Raw genomic sequence first — 21,087 nt, forward strand, 5'->3', positions numbered from 1 at the left:
CTTAGCCTTCCCAGAACTGCTTTGGGAAATCCCAGCCGTGCATTACTGTGGTGGGAGGTGGGTGACATTAAGCATGGGCAGGGCTGGGCTGGCTGCCCTGTTATTACGAAATGTCCTCATGAAGGTTTTTTGCAAACCTGGAGCCAGAGGTGCAGACTTGCTGCAGACCCATCTGCTTGGGCAGTCTGTTCAGGAGTATTTATTTCCACACTGAACAATCCATGCAAATACCAGCATTTTTTTCTGATGAAATGCTGTCTTTTTCTGATTATCTTGCACAGCTGGTCTCCCCAAACTCCACATTTTCACCATAATCTCAAGTACTGTTCCTGTGTCAAATGGGCATAAGCAAGGCTGGGGTGGAGGGGGAAACCCTATTTTTATCAGTTTTGGCTGCTGTTGTTCCCAAAGGACCAGGCTGTCTCCAGGCAGACCCTTTTCAGGCTGTAGGTTTGGGGAGTGTCTGAAAACAGGAGGTGTGTGAGCAGCTGGCACTGGGCAGGCGCCAGAAGGGCCCGGGGCTCCCGCTGCCCACGGGGCACACACGTGAGCCCATTCCACACATGGCAGGAGCTTGGCTGGGCCCAGCTCTCCCTGGCATTTTGGCTGCTCTAATTCTGGACGTGGAATGAATCAGGGAGCCGTGAGCCCATCTGGCTGCCCCCAGTGACCTTGCACGTGAGGAGCTGTCACCGCAGCAGGAAAATTCCTTCCTTTACCTTGTAACCTGCTCTGGGGACAGGCTGCTCCTGGAGCAGGAGCTGGCAGTCATGGGTCATGCTGTCTCCATCCTGTGCCTCTCATGCAGCACTTGGTCCCGTGCTCAGGATGGATTTTGGGCTCTGAGCTTGTTTTAGTTTAGATGGCAACAGAGAGGTCCTAGGGCAGACATTCTCACTGTCCCCATCTCTGCCCTACTGGAGTCTCTCTGTGGTTCCCCACTGTGCAAATTCTTCCTGCGGTGTTGCATCATTTCCTGTTGCTTCTTTGCCTCTTCCAAAACCTTTCTCAAGCCGAGAATCCATGTTTTCTTAAGGGTACTTTCCAATAAGGGTACTTTCGTGGAGCCTTTTTCCTGCATTAAGCAGAGTTGCCCTCTGGGCTGCCATCACCTCCCTGCCGGTTGGGGAATGAAACCTGGTGGCTTTGAGGTGATTTGCTGTTCTCTGAAACTTTACCTTCCAGGTGCCCCACACCCCAGCTGTGCTTGGTCACCTTGGGTTAATGCTTTTATTTAATCAGAGAGTCATGGAATGGTTTGGTTTGGAGGAACCCAAAAAACCATCTCGTTTCACCCCCTGCCATGGGCAGGGACACCTTCCACTAGACCAGGTTGCTCCAAGTCCCATTCAACCAGGCCTTGAACACTTCCAGGAAGTGGCAACCTGTGCCAAGGCCTCCCCACCCTCACAGGGAAGAATTTCTTCCTAATATCCAATCTAAACCTCCTGTCTTTCAGTTGAAGCCACTCCTGCTTGGCCTATCACTACATGTCCTTGTAAAAAGAGAATGATGTGCCACAGGAGTTTAGAGGAGAAGCTTAAATGATCTGCAGCCCCTTTGGTCCTCAATGGGAGCATTTCCAGAGGCCAGAAAGGCTTTGGCTTTGTCCCTAGTTTGCTTTGGTCTGAGATTTTTCTGTTTCTGACTGTGTGGATCTGCAGATGGTCTGGCAGATCTTGAAAACTTCTAACACTTCACTTGCTTGCCTTCATTTCATCCTTCTCCTCTACACCAGCATCTCTTTATAGTGTTATAACCCTTGTAAACCACAATTATCATCAGCAATTACCTTGAAAACTGTAATTCCCACTGATGCAACCTGTGCTTCCTGCTGCTCCATGCAAATGCAGAGGGAAGCAGTAGTCATCCGTTACTCAAACAGGTTATGCAAATAATTTTTCTTTGGAAATCCGGCGAAAAGGAAAAACCAAACAGCATTGCTGGTTTTGTTTTTGGGCCAGCTTTGCTTGGTCCATTTGGCTGCTCTGGGCAGTGTGTGTCCCCTTGGCCCCTGAGCTGTAGCAGGTTAAGAAGTCCCTGCCCCTCACTGCTGCTTGTCATCCTACAGCTGAGATGGGCTCAGCTTTCTTGGTTATGTGATGAGTGGTTGAAGCAGACCAGTGCTTGGAAAGTCTTGTAGTCAGCTCTGATGCTTGGCAGAGCGTGGTAACTTCTCGACCTGCTTTGGTGCAGACATCCAGGAGGACATCTGGGCACAGCTTCCCTCTCCTGCACTGCTGCTCCTCACCCCTGACTGCTCCATGGGGTCAGTGCTTGAGCTAATGGGGCTCTGAGAAACACTTGCCTGCTCCTACAGACCACTTCCCTGCTCCACAGGGTGTGTACAGCACTAAATCATTTGCTAACCTGTGTGATTTCACCTGGGCACCAGGTGAAACAGCTCTGGGGCTCTGCATCTCCAGGGTCAAACTCCCAGCTGAGCAGGCAGTCTGAGCCCCCATGGAGGTGACAAGTGTTCAGGTTCTGACCTGGTGTTTTCCTGCTCCCCTGCCTGGGGTGATTTCTCCATGGGGTCATTCTTTGCTCAGACAGTGGCAAGGCCACTGGAGGCCTGTGCAGCGGGGCTTGTGTGTGTCATGGTGCCTGTTCTGAAGTGGGGAGCCCCTTATTTTAACTGCTGGCAGAAGGGAGTGGTATGATAAGAGCTCTGCAGAGCCTTTCCTGTGTTGACAGGGATCTATTTTGTGCAGAGCTGGACCCTGCTGTCCTGCACACCTTGGTGGTGGTGGGCCCTGATGCCCTTGGGCTGCCTGGCCCTGGCAGTGAATGGCTGCAAGCACCTAGAAAACTGTCCTCTTTGCATGAAACCCACCTTTTCCAACAAATCAGGATTTCTAGGAGAAGGCCTGCCTTGGAAGGTCCCCAGTTGTGCATTTGTGTGTTTAGTTTAAAGGACTTGCATTTCCTTAGTTGGTGGGTGGTTCAGTGGAGACTGCAGAATCCTAGAATAGTTTGGATTGGAGATCATCCAGTTCCACCCCCTGCCATGGGCAGGGACACCTTCCACTAGCCCAGGTTGCTCCAAGCCCTGTCCAACCTGGCCTTGGATACTTCCAGAGATGGGGCAGCCAGAGCTTCTCTGGGAATTCTATTCTAGCCCCTCACCATCCTCACAGGGTAGAATTTCTTCCATATATGTATTCCATCTGGCCAAAAATTGCCTTTCTCCAGCTGAGCATGCACACAACACACAGCATGTAAAACACAGGCTTCTCAAGTGCTAAAAAACTCAGATGTTTTCCTGCTGTGACCCAGATGATACTGTAAAATTTTGAATTACAGTTGCTAAATGTAGGACTGGGTTGGAGGAAACTCAAACTATGTTTCACTGTGAATTTCATCTGATGGCATATCTGGGAAGTTTGGGAAGCTGAGAATTGGGTTTTCCTTTCAGAAGAAGCCTTGCTGTCGGAGCAGAGATCGCACACGAGCGATCACAGCAGTGCTGCTGCCAACTATTTTCACCAGCAGTTCTTAAAAAAAGGATATATTTGGAGGATGTTGGATTCTGTGAGGTCAGAACTGCACGCTATGGGTGTGGAGGTGAGCTCTGCAGTAATGCTTTCAGAAGAATGAGGTTTTTTATTATATTTTGATTTCTTTTTCAATTGAATTTGGAGAAGTGAATCCTTTTAAGAGGCTGGGGACTGACAGCTCTTGCTCATGTCCAGTGGGTGCTGCAGGGAAGATGCTGCTGGCAGAGCGTCGATGCCAGGAATCTACAGGCTCTTGTACTTGGTAGCGTGTGAGTGGACATTGCTTTAAATCCCCTGCCTAAAATCCATCATTCTCTGGGCTTTTGTGCCAGAGCAGAGGGGACAGCACAGTCTGAGTGCTGCTGTAGCCCAGTGAGTGTAGCTGTGGGCACTCCAGACTATTTTCAGACATGGAGAGACTTAAAGCAATTGCCTGCTCTTGAAAGACTGCTCCAGGCCTTGACTGTGGATGCAGTGAAAGGAGGTGTTTTGTCCTGTAGAAACAAGGACATGACTTGTTTCCCATTAAGCACAAGATCATCTTAAAATCCGAAGCCTGAGGTTTCCCCCGCTGGTGTTTGTGGAGCTCTTTTGCAGTCACGCGAATGAACGGGAAGGACTTCTGAAGGCCCCCTGAAAATCCTTGCAGAAGTTTTAACTTTTGTCTGACTTTGCTCTGCACTTCTACTGTGTGCAGGCTTTGAGGACAGGCCTGGGTTTGTTCCATGGCCTGAATTTCCCTCCCCAAGCCCGATGAAGAAGGACTTGATGTATTTGAGACGCTCTTCTCCCGTGCCGGTGTGAGCGGTACCTCACACGAGGTCCGTGTCCCTTGGGGGTGCTGTGTGTGAGGGGTAGCACAGCTCTGCCCAGAGGGATCTGCAGGGCTGCTCACCTGAGAACCCACAGTTTGGGTGACCTGGCTGCCCCCAAATAGCACCCAGGGCTGTGGGCTGCCTACCTGCCTTTCATGGGAAGCCTTCCAGATGGGACAGCCTGTGCTGGTCTTTCCTCCTGACGTGTTTCTCTCTCAGTAAAGGCTGTAATTGGATCCTTTGCTGCAGCTGAGCACAGGCAAAGGGACCTCCCTCCTCCCTGCCCTGTTCTGTTGGGCCCACAATGCCCAGCAGACCCCAGTGCAGAGATCTTCAGGTGAGAGATTAGTGGGCTGAGATACTCCAGTGTGTATTTGGAAGCATTGTATTGTCTTTAAGAGCCATTCCATAGCAAGGCTCATGGCTGAGGGCAGAGCTGCTGCACCCAAGCAGGTTTGCACAGCACCAGCCTTGATGTTGCTGGGCCTGCAGTGTAGAAAACCAAACCTGGATGGTGAGGGAAGGCACCCAGTGTGCAGCCACACACAGCAGAAGCAGATGCTCTTCCTCTGAGCCAGATCAGTTACAGCTGCTCAGCCCAGCACTGAAATCAGCTCTTGGATCTCTGACTTCAAGTAATAAAAACAAAAGGGAAACACTCCTGATTTTCTGGTTTCTCTGTCCTAGCTGAGAGTTCTGCTGTAAAGGACTTTGTCTAATGGTTTCACATCTCATTTAGCTCAAAGTGATGCTCATGGCTGTGATGGGGAAAGGAGAGGGAACTGCTGGATGCCAGGACCGAGCCTGCCCTGGGCACTGCTTCCTGTTACCACGCTTTGCTTTTTCTTTGTGCTCCTATGTCTCTCCTCTTTACACTTAGGAGGGGTCAAACTTGCATGAAGGATCAAGCAGGGAATCGCCCTTCCAGGAGCCAGTGGTGGGAAGATTCCCTGTCCAGTGTCAGTGCAGGTATCCATGGGCCCAGTTGCTGCAGAGCTGCAGGAAGCCAGGAATGTAGCTGGGTTTCAGGAGGGATAAGTGTGTAAGCATCAGATCCATGAGTAGCTTTTGATCCATGAGTAGCTTTTGAATCCAAGTGTAACCACCAGTTCTGAAGCCCCTGTTCTACGTGGGGCAGGAGGAGCAGAGCTCGTGTCAGCAGGGCTCTCCCAGCTCTTGTCTTGTTTCCACTAGAACTGTGTCTGCCATTGGAGCACGTGGTCACTACTGTGACAGAAGGGCACAGAATTACAGAGAAATGAGTGTTACTTTATGCATTTCTTCACCCCAGTAACCTTCCTGCCCTCTGTGTTGCTGGGGGAAGTGGTTTTCACTAGAATTCAGTGTGTGTTTTTGGTATGCTCTGACATGTTGGAGGGTGAGGTTTCTGTCAGGGAGTCAGATGGAGCCTGGCTCCAGTCCTAAGGGAGCACACGGCACAGAGGTGCTTCCTGGCTTCTCCCCAGCACCAGTGTTGCTTTTCATTTGGCTGCACATCCTCGAGGGGACACTTTTCCAGGGAGACTTTCAGCTGAGGGTGATGTGATAGCCCTGTTCTTCCATTAGGTCATTAGTGACCGTTAGTGTTTCTGTTCTGGCTGCCTTGGGGAGACCTGGGAAAGTGCCTGACTGCTTCCTGGCTGTGGGAAACCACTGCTTCTCCGAGTGAGAGGTCATATCAGGTTCTTTAGTCATCTCCTGATGCACTGGGAGTGCCACCTCGTTTGCATGGCTGAAGCCTTTTGTCCCATTAATATTAGCTGGTTTTCATTTTGGTACCAAACTGTTTCCCTGGGGATATAACATTCCAGTCCCATCTCCAGCTGCAGCCCTTGGCTCTTCTTCCCACCCCTGTTTTTAATGGCCTCGTCCCACTGAACCATCACCTGGGCTGCAGGAGCCTGGAGTTGGTTCATGGGAGACCACAGGGAGAATGAGGCAGATCAGGCACTGAACAAACAGACGTGGGTGTATTTATATATGACCTTGGAAAATAAGACAGCCCTTGGCATCCCATCCCAGTCCCTCAGATGTCAGGTATTTTGGGGGCTGGGTGTTATTTCTGAAGCACTGGTCCATGTTTCATGCAGACATATCCACAGAGGAGTGAGGGGGCCATGCCATAAATCCCACAGTGCCCTTGAACTCTTAGCTTTGCTTCTCTTGGACCCCTCTTGCCTCTCTGAAAGTGCCACATATTTCCACTTCACACATTCAGTTGCTTCCAGTAGTGATCTACACAGGGATGGGGACTTTGGACTAAATTTTCCTGCCATTGGAGAACTTTAGTCCAAAAGTGGATTTCTGGGGCTTGGTTACTCTGTGCTCGGAAGGGCAGGTGAGGACAAATGTGTTGTCCAAAGCGGTTCTCAGTGTCACTCTTACCTTGTAATGCCTGTGCAATAACAAATATTCCCTGTTTTTCCAGGGAAGGGAATGAACCTGGGGATTCTACGAAGATCACCTACCATGAGCTGCTGCACAAAGTCTGTCAGTTCGCCAACGTCCTCCGCAGCCAAGGTACGGGTGAAGCAACAGGAGCAGTGGATATTGGGAAGGCATTTGACCAGGAGTGTGGAGATTGGGTTCACTTTTTGATTAATTGCCAGTCTGTTGAGTAATTCTCATCAGTTTGCTCTGCAGTGCAATGCAGCTCTGGCTCTGTTGGTGAAAATGGTCACGTTGGCTGTACAAGGAGGAAATCCATGCTCAAAACTTCCTGCTCTGGGCTTTTCCAACAAGCAGTGGGCACTGGTTACTTTCCTGCTTCCTTCAAGGAGGCAGATGAGAAACATGGAGCGTTCATTGCCGTCATCTCTCAAGAGCCATAGGGCTTGAAAGGCAAAACCTGAGGCTGGTGCAGCCCTAACTCCAGCTGGACTTTCATTGTGTGCATATAAATGTGGAATTAAAATCATTATTTTCTCTCTACATCCTATTCTTTTGACATGTGATGTGTTCGTTTTGACCAATGCCACGTTCACTTCCCTCCGTAGGCGTGAAAAAAGGAGACCGGATTTCCATCTACATGCCAATGATCCTGGAGCTGGTCATAGCCATGCTTGCCTGTGCCAGGATTGGAGCTCTGCACTCTGTTGTGGTAGGAACAAGCTCTTGGTGCTAAGCTCTGGGGGGAGCAGCTCTTGTTTTTGGGAGAGGAGCTGGAAAGATGAGTTTGATCCATGAGATGAACGGAGACTAAATTAAAATGCTGCTGTTTCCTTGCATTAACTGTGGAATGAGCCCCTTTAGCTTTCTCCATCAGCACCTGGTGGGATTGTTTGCCTTGGCTGAACTGCACAGCAGCTGTTGGGTTTTTGGGGTGGTTTTTTTGTGTGTCCTTGCTGACCTTGCTGTGTGATCTCTGGCAGTTCGCAGGTTTCTCCGCAGACTCTCTGTGCGAGCGGATCCTTGACTGTGGTTGTTCTCTCCTCGTCACGGCAGGTAAAACAGGCATCTTTGCATCTCCATTGCTGTGCCCTCTCTGAGAGGTCTTTGTTTAAAAGCCAGTTGCACTTGGAAATGGGAAAGGCGGGGCAGTGCCTCAGCTGAGCCTCTCAGGGTGAATTACTGCTTCCCACTCTGAACGCCCAGTGAAGCCTCTAAACAGCCCTCCCAGTTGGTCCTGTAAAGCCTGATGTCACCAGCTGCTAATAACTTGTTTCTAAACACTCCTCCTCCGTGCTCCTCCTCAAAAGCAGCCAGATGTTTGCAAGATGTATCATGAGGCAATCCTAGTATAAAAAATTCCCACCCTCCCCGATTTTAAGGATGTTTCTGCTCCAACTCCCAGCCTCGTAAAGCAAGGGATCAAGAACGTGGCAGTGGTTGCAAGTAAGGCCACAGCATTTCCCCAGCTGTTTTTTGCAACAGTGCAAAAAATAGTGGTTTTATTAATTTCCATGGCATGGAAAGGACCCATGAAGCTGCAATCCGTGTTCTGGCTATGTTGGATTATTTCCCACAGAATATTCCCAAGAGATTTGTCGGGTCAAACTGGGACCTCTCCCAGGGAAGGAATTTCACTGTTTCTTTTGGCATCCATTTCTCTGGGCTAAGAGGGTGCATTGGGAAAGCTTTCCCAGCAGCTGCCTGTCAGCTTTCCTTCCCTCCAGTGCAGGAGCTCTGCTCTGCCCTCCTGAAGCTGCTCGTTGCTCCAGCTGTTCCCTTGGCTGGGAAGCCCCTCTGATGTTTTCCTCACCACTTTGCAGATGCTTTTTATCGAGGGGACAAACTGGTCAACCTGAAGCAGATTGCAGATGAAGCCATCCGGAAATGCAAAGACAAGTAAGTTTGGATCCCCTTGTAAGAAAGGCATTGCTGCTGGAATCTGCTCCTGGTTACAAATGGAAGGGGAAGTTTTCAGGTTCAGACACAGACTGTCATCAGATGTCAGGGAAATAATCACAGTGAAATGACTTTGGTGAGCTCACAGCCACAGCATCTGAGACTGAACGTGGGTTTGTGTGTTAGATCAGACATGAAAATTCAGGGCAGATAGTCTGCATGTTAGAAATTCAAACTCTTTAAAAGCCTTTAAAACTCTGAAACTTGAAAATTGTAAGTTTATATGTCTGTAAAAGGTTCTTGGGAGGACAGAAGTGATCTTGAAGCTGGGAATTAATTAGTGGAGGCTGTGTTGATGCCCTGACAGGGCTGAAGGGAAATAAGATCATTCTGTTAGTATTTTGTAGGCTGTGTTGGCCCTCATAAGGGGACAAACACCCACTCTTTTCCTTGATGTATAATCAGGCTTTGAAAGCCTTTCCTCCCTCTGAATCAGGCAGTTGGTCATGCCTAGGGATGGGAGCAGCCTCCTGATGCCTCCTGGGTGCTGTGGGAGGTCATCTTCATGGTCACAGGCAAGCAAATTGGGATTTATAAGGAATTTCCCCAGCAGTGGCCTGGGAGAAGGACTTGTGGGATCCCCACTTTCTTCACAGGAATCACACCCGAGGAACCCCCACTGAGCTGTGCACAGACCATTCCTGTTCTCTGAGCTCTGTTTCTGTGGCTGGTGTCCTTGGAATTCCATGGAGTTTGCATGGCAGCACATGCTGTAGCTCAGCAAAAGCAGCTCCAGGCCCCTGCTCTGCTCCAGTGCTGCCTGTGAATCCCAGGAAGGGCCGGCTCAGCCCCTGAACAGCCTCATCTCACAGCTCCTGCCTTTTCCAGGGGATCCCCTTTGAAAAAGTGCATCGTGGTGAAGCACCTGGGGAGGGAAGAGGTGGCAGTGGATGGGACCTGCAGCAAGTCTCCCCCTCTCAAGAGGCTGTGTCAGGATGTACAGGTACGTTCCTGGGGGGATGAGAGGGGAAGCTGGATTGCTGTGGGCCTGACCCAGCAAATAAATTGGTGCAAAACCACTGCAGTGATTCCCTGGATGCTCCTGTTCTGACTCCTGTCCCTGTTTCCTCCCCACCTTGCTGTCATTGCTTTGTGAGTGGTCTGAAAAATGATTCCTTTGCCTTACCAAGGTCTTCTCCCTGCTGCTTCCTTTAACACCATCACAAGCTGCCAGCCTGCAGGACCCCTGGGCACAGGGGTACATCCTCCAAAGGACAAGGACAAGATGCCTGTTTTCCTCTGCCCAGTAAAGGACTTTTCCTTCCCAGCCCTGTATCTGTCTCCCCTTTTGTGCAAAGACCAGGTGCTGTCCTGCACTGGAGCTGTGACAGTGGAAGCAGGAGAGGAAAAACCAGGAGGTCTGTGCTCGTGGTGTGGGTTCAGCAGAGCCCCCTGCCATGATATCAGTCCTGCTCTGAGGACAGTGCAGTGTGTGCAGGGCACAGTGACTGTGTCAGCACTGGGGCTGGGGCTTGCCCTTGACACTGAAACCAGATGGAAGCATGTGGGCCAGAGGAATGTGGGGAGGTGAGGGTGGAAGGAGGAGGTGGTGGTGTGGAGCTGTGGCTGCCTACTGAGCTCCTGAGGCTGCCCAGCACCCACCTGCTGCCTTTACCTGCTTCCAAGGCAGGTTGTTTTCAGCTCCCTCACAGCTCTGTGTCTTGCAACGGTCTCTTCTATCCATCTGTGTTTGGTGATTATTTGCACTGAGTTATCCCCAGACTGCTGGCTCAGAAATGGGTTGTATTTGGGGGGATATTTGAGCTTTGGGCTCTGCTTTCAGAAGGGATGGTCTGTGCACATCCCTGGAAGAAGGAAGTCCAGCAGATTCTCTGTCTTTGAGTTACTTTTCCTTGTTCAGCTCTTAATTTTATTGGAGTGTTGCTTGGTGTTTGCCAGTGCCTTGGCCTCCTCTGCCCCTTGTCCTGTGAGGGCAGGGTAGATGTGAAGGAATGGAAAATCTGGACCAGACCAGCCTTCCTGTGTGAGGTTTCCCTGGTTGGGTGGTGGCAGGAAAGCCTGTCCATGTGCTGGTTCCTGTAGATGAGCTGAGGTTCTGGTGCCGAATGTCCCAGGAGAGACTGAAGGAGGTTCTCTTACCCCTTGGCTCTTGCTGCTCTACTTGTTCAGGCACTTTCTTAAATATTATTTCCCTTGTGGATGCATCTTTACCATGTCCTTGGCATATGTAAGGATGCTGGATGCTGGCTCTGTGCCTCTGTTCCCAGCTGTGCAGGGGGTGGTCTTGGGGACCTGCCCTGGAGGCAGCAGGTACCCAGGGGAAGTGGTGGAAGCGGGCAGGCTTTTGCTCCAGAGGGCATCTCCTGGCCTGGCCCTGGATCTGAGCGTTTTCCAGCCTGCCAGGATGGTTTCCCAGCATGCAGGCCTGTGGGCTTCCAGCTCCCTGCCTGCAAAGCCCGGTGTGGATCCTCCGCTTCCCGCCTTTCACTCCCTCTTTGTGGATTTTTAACAGGAAAAAAAGACTGAGAGTTCACAGAGACTCCATCCCAAGGTATTTACACACAGCGCTGCCTTCCTCTTTTTGGCACCTCCCCTCTGCTTCCCCTCCAGCTCCCCACCTCCCTAACTGCTCCGGCTGCACGGCCACACATGCCTTCCTAACCTGGGATAGCAGGTGCATGTTAGTGACAGATCCCACCCGCTGCTTGCTGGAGCTGCCCACGGTGTGGGGGTGAATGCAGTGCCACCAACTGCTGCCAGGAACAAATCCACATCCAGAACCCCCCAGGGGCAGGTCAGCGAGCCAAGGGGGGAATGCAGAGCCACTGGGATGCACTGTCGGGGTGAGGGTGGAGGACACTCTGCCTTTCAAAAGCAGCTCTTGGAATGCACTTTGGGGTGAGCCTGGCAGGGATCACCTGCAGCTTCCTGGCCACAGCAAACCTGGAGCTCCAGAGCCAGCCTGTGGGCTCTACCTGTCTCATCCAAGGAGCTGTGGCCTCAGGACCCCGGAGCAGGCAGGCAGAGGCAGGCCTGGCCTCAGGGGCTGTGCCGTGGGTCTGACTCCTCATGGGGCAGAGGAAGCTGAGTGTTCCTCTCCTTGAAGGAGAAGTGGAAGAGGCAACTGTTGGATGGGCTGGTGTGAGCCTGCCTTGGGCTTATTTACCTGGTGCCTTGCTGGTGGGACAGACTTGTGGAAACGCTTCCCCGGGTAAAGGCAGGAGCCCTGGGGATCCGTGAAAGCTTTCCAGGTGGGCTCAGTTGTGCCAAGCTGTCGAGCAGCTGGTGTCCCTGCACCACGTGTGCAGGAGCTGCGTGCTGGGCTGTGGGGACCCAGTGCCCAAATGGCACATGAACATCTTTAGGGCTGCAGAGAGACCCTGTGGCTGTTCTTTGTGCTTCTGCACCCAGCTGAGGGAGCTGTGGGAGCTCCAACTCTGCAAGGAGGGCACGTGCAAGTACCTGCCCTCGCAGAGATGTGGGAAGTGGAGGCCTGAGCTCAGGCTGGGGAGTGTTGCCTGCTCAGTTGCCCCCCAGGCTGCTCTGAGGAAAGGTGAGAAGGCCAGGAGAAGTTAAGTCTTGCCCTGAACTGTGTCACTCTGCAGAGGTGGGCAGGCAGCACAACCCTTGGGGTGACCTCTGCCCATCAACCACAAGCACTGGTGGCTCTGTCACCTTCAGGCAGCCAGTGCTGGGTGGCTCTGCACTGGAGCAGTCGCTTCTTATCAGGATAATTACCTTAAAATGCAGAGAACAGGCTTTTTTGGGTCTGCAGGGCCAGGCAGTGCGAGCTCACCATGTCCCCATTTGTCTCAGGCCGAGCTGCCGTGGGGGTCCCTGCAGGGTGAGTGGGACAGGTGGCTGTGTGGCTGTGCTTGCTGCTTCGCTGTGGGGCTGGGGCAGCCCCAGAGGGCAGGAGGAGCCTGGTTTGGGGAGAGCCCAGAGCAGCTGCTGCTGCAGGGCCTCTCCTGGTGCTGCTGCTGCCCAGAGGGATCCGTCGGCGTGACCTGTGGTTTGGACACTCTGCTTCAGGTCTTGCAGCCAGACCGTGTTTAAAGGTTTTCCTCATGGCTGTGGGCTGAGAAAAGGAGCTTCTGGAGTGGGACTGTGGCCCTGATGCATGGTTTGCATCAGGCTGTGCTGTGAACATCCCTCTCGATGGCCCACGAGCAGGGCAAGGTTGGAGCTGCACTCCTTGTCCTCCTCTCTTGCTTTTGGGCAAGCATGTTTCTAATCTCCTCCTTTCCTCAGACCCCCTGGGACCCAGCCGTGGACATGTGGTGGCACGAGCTGATGGGCAGTGCCAGCACCGAGTGTGAGCCTGAGTGGTGCGATGCCGAGGACGAGCTCTTCATCCTCTACACGAGCGGCTCCACCGGGAAACCCAAGGTGTGTTCCCAGCTCCCTGCCGTGGGACAGGCTGGACCACAGTAACACCTCGGCTGGGGAAATGGTGAGGGTCACGCTGGGAGGCCCCAGTAGGAAGAGGAGCCACAGATGTCTTGGGAAAGAGGCTGTGCTGGTCATTCCTGCTCAGCTGCTGTTGGAGCTCGGTGATGCTCAGCTTGGCCTGGGAGGGCTCGGGCTCAGGTGGGAGCTCTCCCCGACTCTTATGTGCCTTCTCCTCACAGGGTGTGCTGCACACTGTGGGTGGATACATGATTTTTGTTGCCACCTCCTTTAAATACGTGTTTGATTACCAACCCGAGGATGTGTACTGGTGCACGGCCGACATCGGATGGATAACGGGCCATTCCTACCTCACCTACGGACCCCTGGCAAACGGGGCAACCAGTGTGTTAGTAAGTGCTGGGTGCTGCCACTCCAGCAGAGTGCAGGTGGTGGTGCTGGAGCTGCATCCCTGCATTGCTCTGTGATGGTGTGCAGTGCCCTGGGCTCTGGGAGGGAGGTTGGTCAGTGCTCAGGGGGTGAGTTTGTGTGTTGTTTTTGGGCGGTTAATTTTTCAAATGCTCCCCTGCTTCTTTCCCTTAAAAGTACAAGCCTTGTGTGCCAATGGAGCCAGGGCTGCTGGGGGTTAATGCAAAAGCTGGATCAGGGAGTGATGCTTTCCCTGCTGATGCTGATTTGACAACCTGTTTTTTAACTCCTGTGCCTGCCTCTCCCTTAGCAGTGTAACTTGCATATAGATCAGGGAGCCAGAGACCTGTGCCCAACAGTCCCCAGAGAAATGCAAGCAGCAAAACCGCTGTTTTTTTGGTAGAAGGCCTTTTTGGGGTTCTTGGTACTTTGGGTTGTGGCTCTGTCACTGTGTTTGGACCTCTCACCCTTTCCCATGTGGGCATTTGTGCTGGTGGGACTGTGTCATGGTGGTGGCCACCCGAGTGTTGCAAGGGGGTGTCAGGGGACCTATGCTAGGACATTCTGAGGGGGGTGTGATGCCAAATCTGTCCCAAGGAAGCAGTAAGGGGGGTCCCCAACCTTGGCTGGTTTCAGTGTGTGCTGCCCCTGCCATTCCTATGGGCATTCATGCCAGGGTCCAGCTGCAGTTTGGCTCCTCCTGCTTGGGGGGGTGCTGCAGGTGGGGAGCAGTGAGGAACAGCTGTGTCACTGCCCTGTGTCCTCTCAGTTTGAAGGTGTCCCCACCTACCCGGACGTCGGGCGAATGTGGAGCATCGTTGACAAGTACAAGGTGACCAAGTTCTACACAGCACCCACGGCCATCCGGCTGCTGATGAAGTACGGGGAGGAGCCAGTCAAAAAGTGAGTCCCAGTGGCACAGGGGTGCCTGGCTCTGGCTGTGCCACAGCAGAGCTGACTGGGAGATGCCAAAATAACCAAGGTCTCCTTTTGTCCCCCGTGGAAAAGAGCGGAGAAGGCCCAAATACATTTTGGGTAGGCCAGGGGTTCCTGCAGGCTCTGCTGTGCAGTGGGCTCACAGCTGCTGCTCTCCATGGCCTGCTGAGCCCCTGCCATCCCCCCCTCTCTGCAGGCACAGCAGGAAGTCCCTGAAGGTGCTGGGGACCGTGGGTGAGCCCATCAACCCCGAGGCCTGGCTGTGGTACTACCGCGTGGTGGGAGAGGAGAGGTGTCCCATCGTGGACACCTTCTGGCAGACAGAGACGGTGAGTCCTCACTGGGGGGTCCCTGCCACCTCTCCCTCCCTCGTGCTCCCCACAGGGTCTCTTTACAGGTTTGCCAGAGTGGGTTTTTGGGGCTGTGGGGAACAGTTTGGCTTGCCTGGGAGACTATGGTGTGACCTGCAAGTGGTGGCTCCACTTCTCTTCCTTTCCTGGACCTCAAACAGGCTCCAAGGGGAGACCTTTCCCTCCAAAGGGTCTCTCCCAAGGTCTGCTCTGGACCCTGCTCTCCTCCCCCTCTTTTTCTCCCGTAGCAGCTCCAAAGCTTTGTGCCCAGAAAAAGGCTCTGTGTCCCCTGCCATATCCCTTCCAAGGCCCCATCCCCACCCCTGCCAACCAGCCTGTGCCTGACTGGGATGTGATGTGACCAAGCTGATGCTGACAGCTGTGGGACAGGCTGGCAGGGCCCACATTCACTTGGTTTTGCATCTCTTTTCAGGGAGGCCACATGCTGACACCCCTTCCTGCTGCCACCCCCATGAAGCCAGGCTCTGCTGTGAGTACTTGTGTTCTCCTCCCCAGGGGCAGGGAGGGCTCCCCAGGAGCCTCAGCAAGGCCCTGTCTGTACCAGGGCTGGGTGGTTGCAGCCTGCCAGGAGGGTGGTGGGACTGTGGTACATGTGGGGAGGTAACCACAACCCAAAATCCCAGGCCCCCTGCACTCACAGGCTCCGTGTACCACAGCCTCTCCAAAGCTGCCCTTGCCCTGCCTCCCACTCCCGCTGGTTCACAGGGGTCTGATGTGTGGGCTCACCTCCATGTCTCCTTGTTCCTCCATTGCAGTCATTCCCCTTCTTTGGTGTGGTTCCTGCCATCTTGAGCGAGTCGGGGGAAGAGCTGGAAGGAGAGGCAGAAGGCTACCTGGTAAGGAAGGGCTCATCTTCCCCACCCTCCCTTTGTACTTTCCCCATGAGCTCTGGGATACTCCTGGTAGCATACACACATCTTTTTGCCCAGGGAAGGGGTAGAGTCACCATCCCTGGAAGTGTCCAAAAAACGTGTGGATGTGGCACTTGAGGGCGTGGTTTAGTGGAGAACATGGAAATGGTGGGTTGACAGTTGGACTTGATGATCCTAAAGGTCTTTTCTAACCTTAATGATTATCCACTAATTCTGTGTCCACACAAGGGGCTCCAGTGGGTGGTGAGAACTCCTCCCAGTGCCATAAGTGGTTGGGAGCTTTTACAAACTGTTCAGCTGATCACTAAATGCACTTGTGGGCAAGGCAGGAGGACGGGAACACCTCAGCCAAGCTCCTTCCCCCTTGCCAAGCCTGGCAAGACTATCCCGGTGGATCGGCCCTGGACAGCAGGTGTCAGAGTGCTGCTCCCTGGCATCTCTCTCACCGTGGTGCAGACCTGGGTGGTTGGTTTGGCTCTCAGTGCCCCAGGTGTGTGTTTTCCCCTCCAGGTGTTCAAGCAGCCCTGGCCGGGGATCATGCGCTCGCTGTACGGGAAGCACCAGCACTTCGAAACCGTCTACTTCAAGAAGTTCCCCGGGTACTACGTGACAGGAGACGGTGAGATGGTCCACATGTGTGGCCACAGGGGCCAGCAATTGAGACCTTGCCATGTCCTGCCCTCAGAGTCCCTTATCAGTTGCTCCAAGGGCTGGCACTGCTGCCTCACGCTGTCGTTTCTGCCTATTCTTAGGTTGCAGGAGAGATAAAGATGGTTATTACTGGATCACGGGGCGAATTGATGACATGTTGAATGTTTCTGGTAAGCAGGAGTTTTGTCTTCTGTGGGGAGCAGTGTGCTTTTTGACACCTTGCTGTGTGTGTGGGACACTTGTGCATGTTTGTGACACTGCTTACAAAAGCTGCCTTGGTTTATGGAGGGTGCTTCTGCATCCATGACTCTGCCCAGCAGGTATTTCAGGGACAGACGAGGCTGTGACTTGGTGAGTTTCTGCACCACTTCCCCTGGAGACAATGCACTGGAGGGAAGGCACCTTCTGTAACCAGCCACAGTACCTCTGTGCTGAAGGATTTAGGGCCACAGGGGTTGGGCAGGACCATGTGGTCCCTAATCCAGCCTGCTGCTCCATGGAGGGCTAACCTCAAAGCTGGATCAGTGTCTTGGAGCTGTGTCTACAGAGGTGGAGATTCTCCCACCTCCCTTGACTGAGTCTTTTGAGATTCAGCTGCTTCTCAGCCCATCATTTTCCATACACTGTATTTAATGGCTCCCTCCTTCCTTTCCTGGAGGCTGTAGCCTACAGGTGTGTCCTGCCAGCTCTGAGAAGGTGCTGTACTTGTCCCTGGATCAAACCTGATCCTTTCATCTGATCAGCAGTGCTTGATCCTGCACCAGCTGATCACTCTGGGAGCTGACCACCTTCCTGTGACAGCAGTGCCAGGGTGGGGTGTCAGAGCACAGGAACAGGAGCAGAGCTGTACAGGAGTGAGTTGTGGCCCTATCCCAGAATGTGGAGTGTCATCCCACCTCCCCACAGTGATGAGCTGGAGCCTGGACTCTGCAGATCCAGTCTCTGCACCTCCCACCTGACCATGTGGGCAGGTCTCCTCTTGCCCAATCCAGCTCCTCCTCATCTTGTGCTTTGTTTAATCCCGTGGCTGTGACCTGTCCATGATCTGTTAAAGGAAGAAGCCTAAAGGTGGGAGGGGGAGCAGCCAGGGGACATGTCCTTGCTCTGCAGGCGAGTGATACCTGGCAGCTTTCCGAGCACTGCTGGAACGAGTTTCTCCCTCCACCTGTTGTCTGTTCTCAGGGAAATCAAACTGATGCTCTCAAACCTGTAGTTCAGGGCCTTTTCCACCTGCAGACCTCTTTGTGCAGGTCAGTAAAGCACTGCCTCCCCTTGCTTCCAGGCCATTTGCTGAGCACGGCGGAGGTGGAGTCAGCCCTGCTGGAGCACAGGGCTGTGGCAGAGGCTGCGGTGGTCAGTCACCCCCACCCCCTGAAGGGAGAGTGCCTCTACTGCTTTGTGACCCTGAGGGAGGGCCATGAGTTCACCCAGAACCTGATGGATGAGCTGAAAAAACAAGGTAGCAACAGCCAAATATTTGGGAGGCTGGGCAGGGGGTGGAGGGGTTAAGGGCTTGGGTGCTGCGGGAGGGTGTGTGTGGTCTGGGGAATGCAGCGGGGACAAGTGTGACAAGGTGCCCCCTTGATTAGAGAGCACGGCTGGCCAAGACTAAAATTAGTTCTCCCAGCCTTTGGCTGCTCATGTGGTGCCATCTGTGCCTCGTGGGACGTGGCAGCCCTGTGAGGGACTGGGGTGCTCAGCAGGCTTTTGTTTGCAGCAGCGCTCTCCGGTGCAGGGCTCCCTCTGGCACACTGGGACTTGCTGTGGGGATCCTTGGGTTGCTTTGGGGTGGTGCTCTGGGTGTTTGTGCTCCGGTCTCAAGGGAGCTCTTGCATTGCCACAGCAAACTGCAGCATTTAATGCACAAAATGGACCCGTGGCAGCTTCTTCTCTGTGGGAACCCAACAGCGAATCAGTCGTTGCTCTATTAAAATACAGTGGTTGGTGTAACCATTGTAGAGGTCTGGAAGATGGAGGGAATGAAAGTGGGAAGATGTGCTTATGGCCCTGCTGGCATTGCAGGTCTTGCAGCCCTGTCCCACAGTGCAGAGGCTCCAGTGCAGCAGCCCTGAGCACTGCCCTGCCAGGTGCCCCCAGAGCTGGGCTCGCCGTGTCTTAACTGGCCATCCTGACTGGAGAGGATCTGTGGTATCTCCTCATCCCTACAATGAAAATATCTTTTTTTTTTTGCAGTCAGAGAAAAAATTGGACCGATAGCAACACCTGATTACATCCAGTATGCCCCCAGCCTGCCCAAAACCCGCTCAGGTAAGGGGCCAGTGGTGGTGCTGGGGGGGACTGGACAGTTCCTGCCAGTGTAAGGACATCAGCCCTACACTGCTTGTCCAGGGCCACTCAAATTAGGGGGGGAAGGAACCTCAGTGCAGGTCTTGATACTCCCCACTCCTGCTAAGGATGCTGGAGAGATCCTGACTCCTGAGGAAAGGGACTTGTTATATGGGCAGATAGTGACAGGAGAAGGGGTGATGGTTTTACACTGGTGGAAGGCAGTTGTAGATAAGATGGATATAAGGAAGAAGCTCTTCCCTGTGAGGGTGGGGAGGCCCTGGCACAGGTTGCCCAGAGAAGCTGTGGCTGCCCCATCTCTGGAAGTATCCAAGGCCAGGCTGAATGGGGCTTGGAGCAACCTGGGCTATGGAAGGTGTCCCTGCCCGTGGCAGGGGGTGGAACCGGATGATCTTTCAGGTCCCTTCCAACACAAACCATTCTGTGACTCTGATCCCTGCTTCCCTCTCACGGCTGTCGTTCCAGGGAAGATCACCAGACGGATATTAAGGAAGATTGCCAAAAACGACCAAGACCTGGGGGACATCTCCACCTTGGCAGACCCGGGCATCATAAAACACCTCTTTGACAGCAGGTGTGACACGAAGCAGTAGCAGCAGGGCCTGTCCCTGCTGAGCAGGACTGTGGCAGCAGCAGCAGCAGTGTCCTGATGAGCAGGTCCCTCAAACAACCGCTGTCTGCCCAGGAAGGGAACCTGCACCTCTTGAATTGAATGTACCAATGTCTGGGACGGGGAGATCTGGCCCTGGAGAGGCCGTGTCCATGCCCTGCAGGAGGGTGTCCGTCATGTTCCCCATGGATATCAGACATGTGGGGTTCAGCACAGAGGGACTCACCCCCCTCCCTTTTTGCAGCACCTCATTCTTGATTTTAATTTAATTTTTTGGGGGCGGTAGAGGGTGTTAATTAATTATGTAATTGAGGGGCCCTGGCACCTTGTGCACAGTGGGAAGGAACTTTGGGGCTGGAGGGAAAGTGGTGCTGGAGTTGCTCAATGCAGGCAGGCCTGGGAGGTGCATCTGCCACTGCCCACACACCTGCTAAGCTTCCCCTTCTCCCTGGGGTGCTGCAAACTGCGGGAGCACTGAGAACACTCTCACATCATCACTGCACAGCTCAGCTTGTCTTGCACCCGCTGTCCAAGCCTGCTGCCAGCAGAGGTCCTGGGGCCTGGAGTGGGGCAAGGCTTGAGGGAGCTCTGGGCTTTAAACAGGTTTTAGAGCAATTTGATACCAAGATCTGCTGCTTCCTACCTGTGTGGTGCCAGCTGGAGTGTTTTCCCCAATCCAGGGTCTTTCACTGGCCATGGGCACTATAGGGAGCCACGCAGGGGAAAAGCCTTGGTGTGATGTGCTCCATGGAGCACCATTCCCACCTGCCCTGCTGCCACCACCTCACAGCTGGATGCTCCCTTTGCTTCCTGGGGGAGGATTGGGGGTTGTTACACCAAAGGATGGTGGGGAAGCAGCAGGTGACCCAGGTAGGCACCACTGATAGAGCAGAGAAGCCAAGGCACGCAGGGCTGTGCGAGTCCCACCTTTCCTCATCGGGAAAAAACAGTGGGAGATGTTCAAAGTTAGTGTTTGCTCAAACCTGACACAGCTTTATGATGCTGAGAGCTAAAGACCCCCACCCCTCTTGCCCAGGAGCCTGACCACCACCAGGGTACTGCCAAAGCCATCCTTCCTCCCATGAAGGACATTTAACTCCGGCCAGGGCTGAGCTGGGGCCGATACCTCCTTTGCAATGTCTCTGAAAACTGCATGTGAACCATTTGATTTTGCACTTAAACCAAAGGAGAAATGGGCTTTAAAACTTGCTGCAGCTGCTGTTTCGGTGAGAGCCAGTGTAACAGGCTTTACCTGCAACCTGAGCTGACTTTGGGGCTGGGGAGGAGGAGGCAGCTGCCTCTGGGGTGGGGGGCTCAGGGCAGGTGTTGCTGGGCTGTCAGCCAAGTCCCAAGTCTCATTCCCTACCTGCTGCTCTCACTGGCACAGCACCCTGGGTGCCTGCTGGTGTCCCACGTGCCCCCACAGCTCTGTACCACTGGATTGTGCCACCTTGGTGACAAGGATTCCCACATCCTCACTGCTCCTCTGTTACCTTTTTGTCAGCTATGTAATTTTTGGCTGGAAAACAGCGAGAATTTCATGCAAAATGAAATAAAATTCAAGAAAACAAAATGGAAACGGGCTTAGAGTGTGTGTGGGTTGAGTCTGGGGGAGACAAGGGGTGCTCAGTGCTGTTGGAGTGGCTGTGCCATAACCAGGGTTGGCTTTTGGGGATGGGGAGAGGCAGGTTCCTGCCAGCAGGATCCTTTTCCATGGACTGGGATTTACAGGCTGTGAACAGTTGCTGGGGCAAGGGCAGAAGCTCTGGTCCCCACCCAGGTACAGCCATGGATCTCTGCACACCTGGCCAGGTGAGCACCTGAGCTCAGACAAACCTGGCACAAGCAGTGTGGTCAGATTGCACATTCCTTTTAATCTCTGGCTGGGGGTAATCAACC

General features: G+C 53.4%; 1 protein-coding gene across 2 annotated transcripts in view; it reads left to right on the top strand.

Annotated features, from left to right (window-relative positions):
- The window catches only part of ACSS2 (acyl-CoA synthetase short-chain family member 2), a 30,964-nt gene extending 10,197 nt beyond the window's left edge, over window positions 1-20,767 (top strand). The window contains exons 3-19 of one of the 2 annotated variants that reach the window (XM_017838424.1): window positions 6,744-6,835; window positions 7,312-7,415; window positions 7,687-7,759; window positions 8,527-8,602; window positions 9,491-9,605; window positions 11,136-11,174; window positions 12,875-13,012; window positions 13,255-13,425; window positions 14,211-14,344; window positions 14,574-14,706; window positions 15,161-15,217; window positions 15,504-15,584; window positions 16,131-16,239; window positions 16,373-16,441; window positions 17,554-17,730; window positions 18,465-18,539; window positions 19,044-20,767. In XM_017838424.1, the coding sequence (XP_017693913.1) occupies window positions 6,744-6,835; window positions 7,312-7,415; window positions 7,687-7,759; window positions 8,527-8,602; window positions 9,491-9,605; window positions 11,136-11,174; window positions 12,875-13,012; window positions 13,255-13,425; window positions 14,211-14,344; window positions 14,574-14,706; window positions 15,161-15,217; window positions 15,504-15,584; window positions 16,131-16,239; window positions 16,373-16,441; window positions 17,554-17,730; window positions 18,465-18,539; window positions 19,044-19,171 (1,771 nt within the window). In that variant the 3' untranslated portion in view covers window positions 19,172-20,767. The remainder of the gene's footprint in view (window positions 1-6,743; window positions 6,836-7,311; window positions 7,416-7,686; window positions 7,760-8,526; window positions 8,603-9,490; window positions 9,606-11,135; window positions 11,175-12,874; window positions 13,013-13,254; window positions 13,426-14,210; window positions 14,345-14,573; window positions 14,707-15,160; window positions 15,218-15,503; window positions 15,585-16,130; window positions 16,240-16,372; window positions 16,442-17,553; window positions 17,731-18,464; window positions 18,540-19,043) is intronic. The other variant, XM_017838425.1, reaches the window with a different exon arrangement.
- The last annotated feature ends 320 nt before the right edge of the window (window positions 20,768-21,087 follow it).

Source organism: Lepidothrix coronata, unplaced genomic scaffold (genome assembly GCF_001604755.1).
Source record: "Lepidothrix coronata isolate B3197 unplaced genomic scaffold, Lepidothrix_coronata-1.0 Scaffold340, whole genome shotgun sequence".
In the NCBI taxonomy this organism is placed as follows: domain Eukaryota; kingdom Metazoa; phylum Chordata; class Aves; order Passeriformes; family Pipridae; genus Lepidothrix; species Lepidothrix coronata.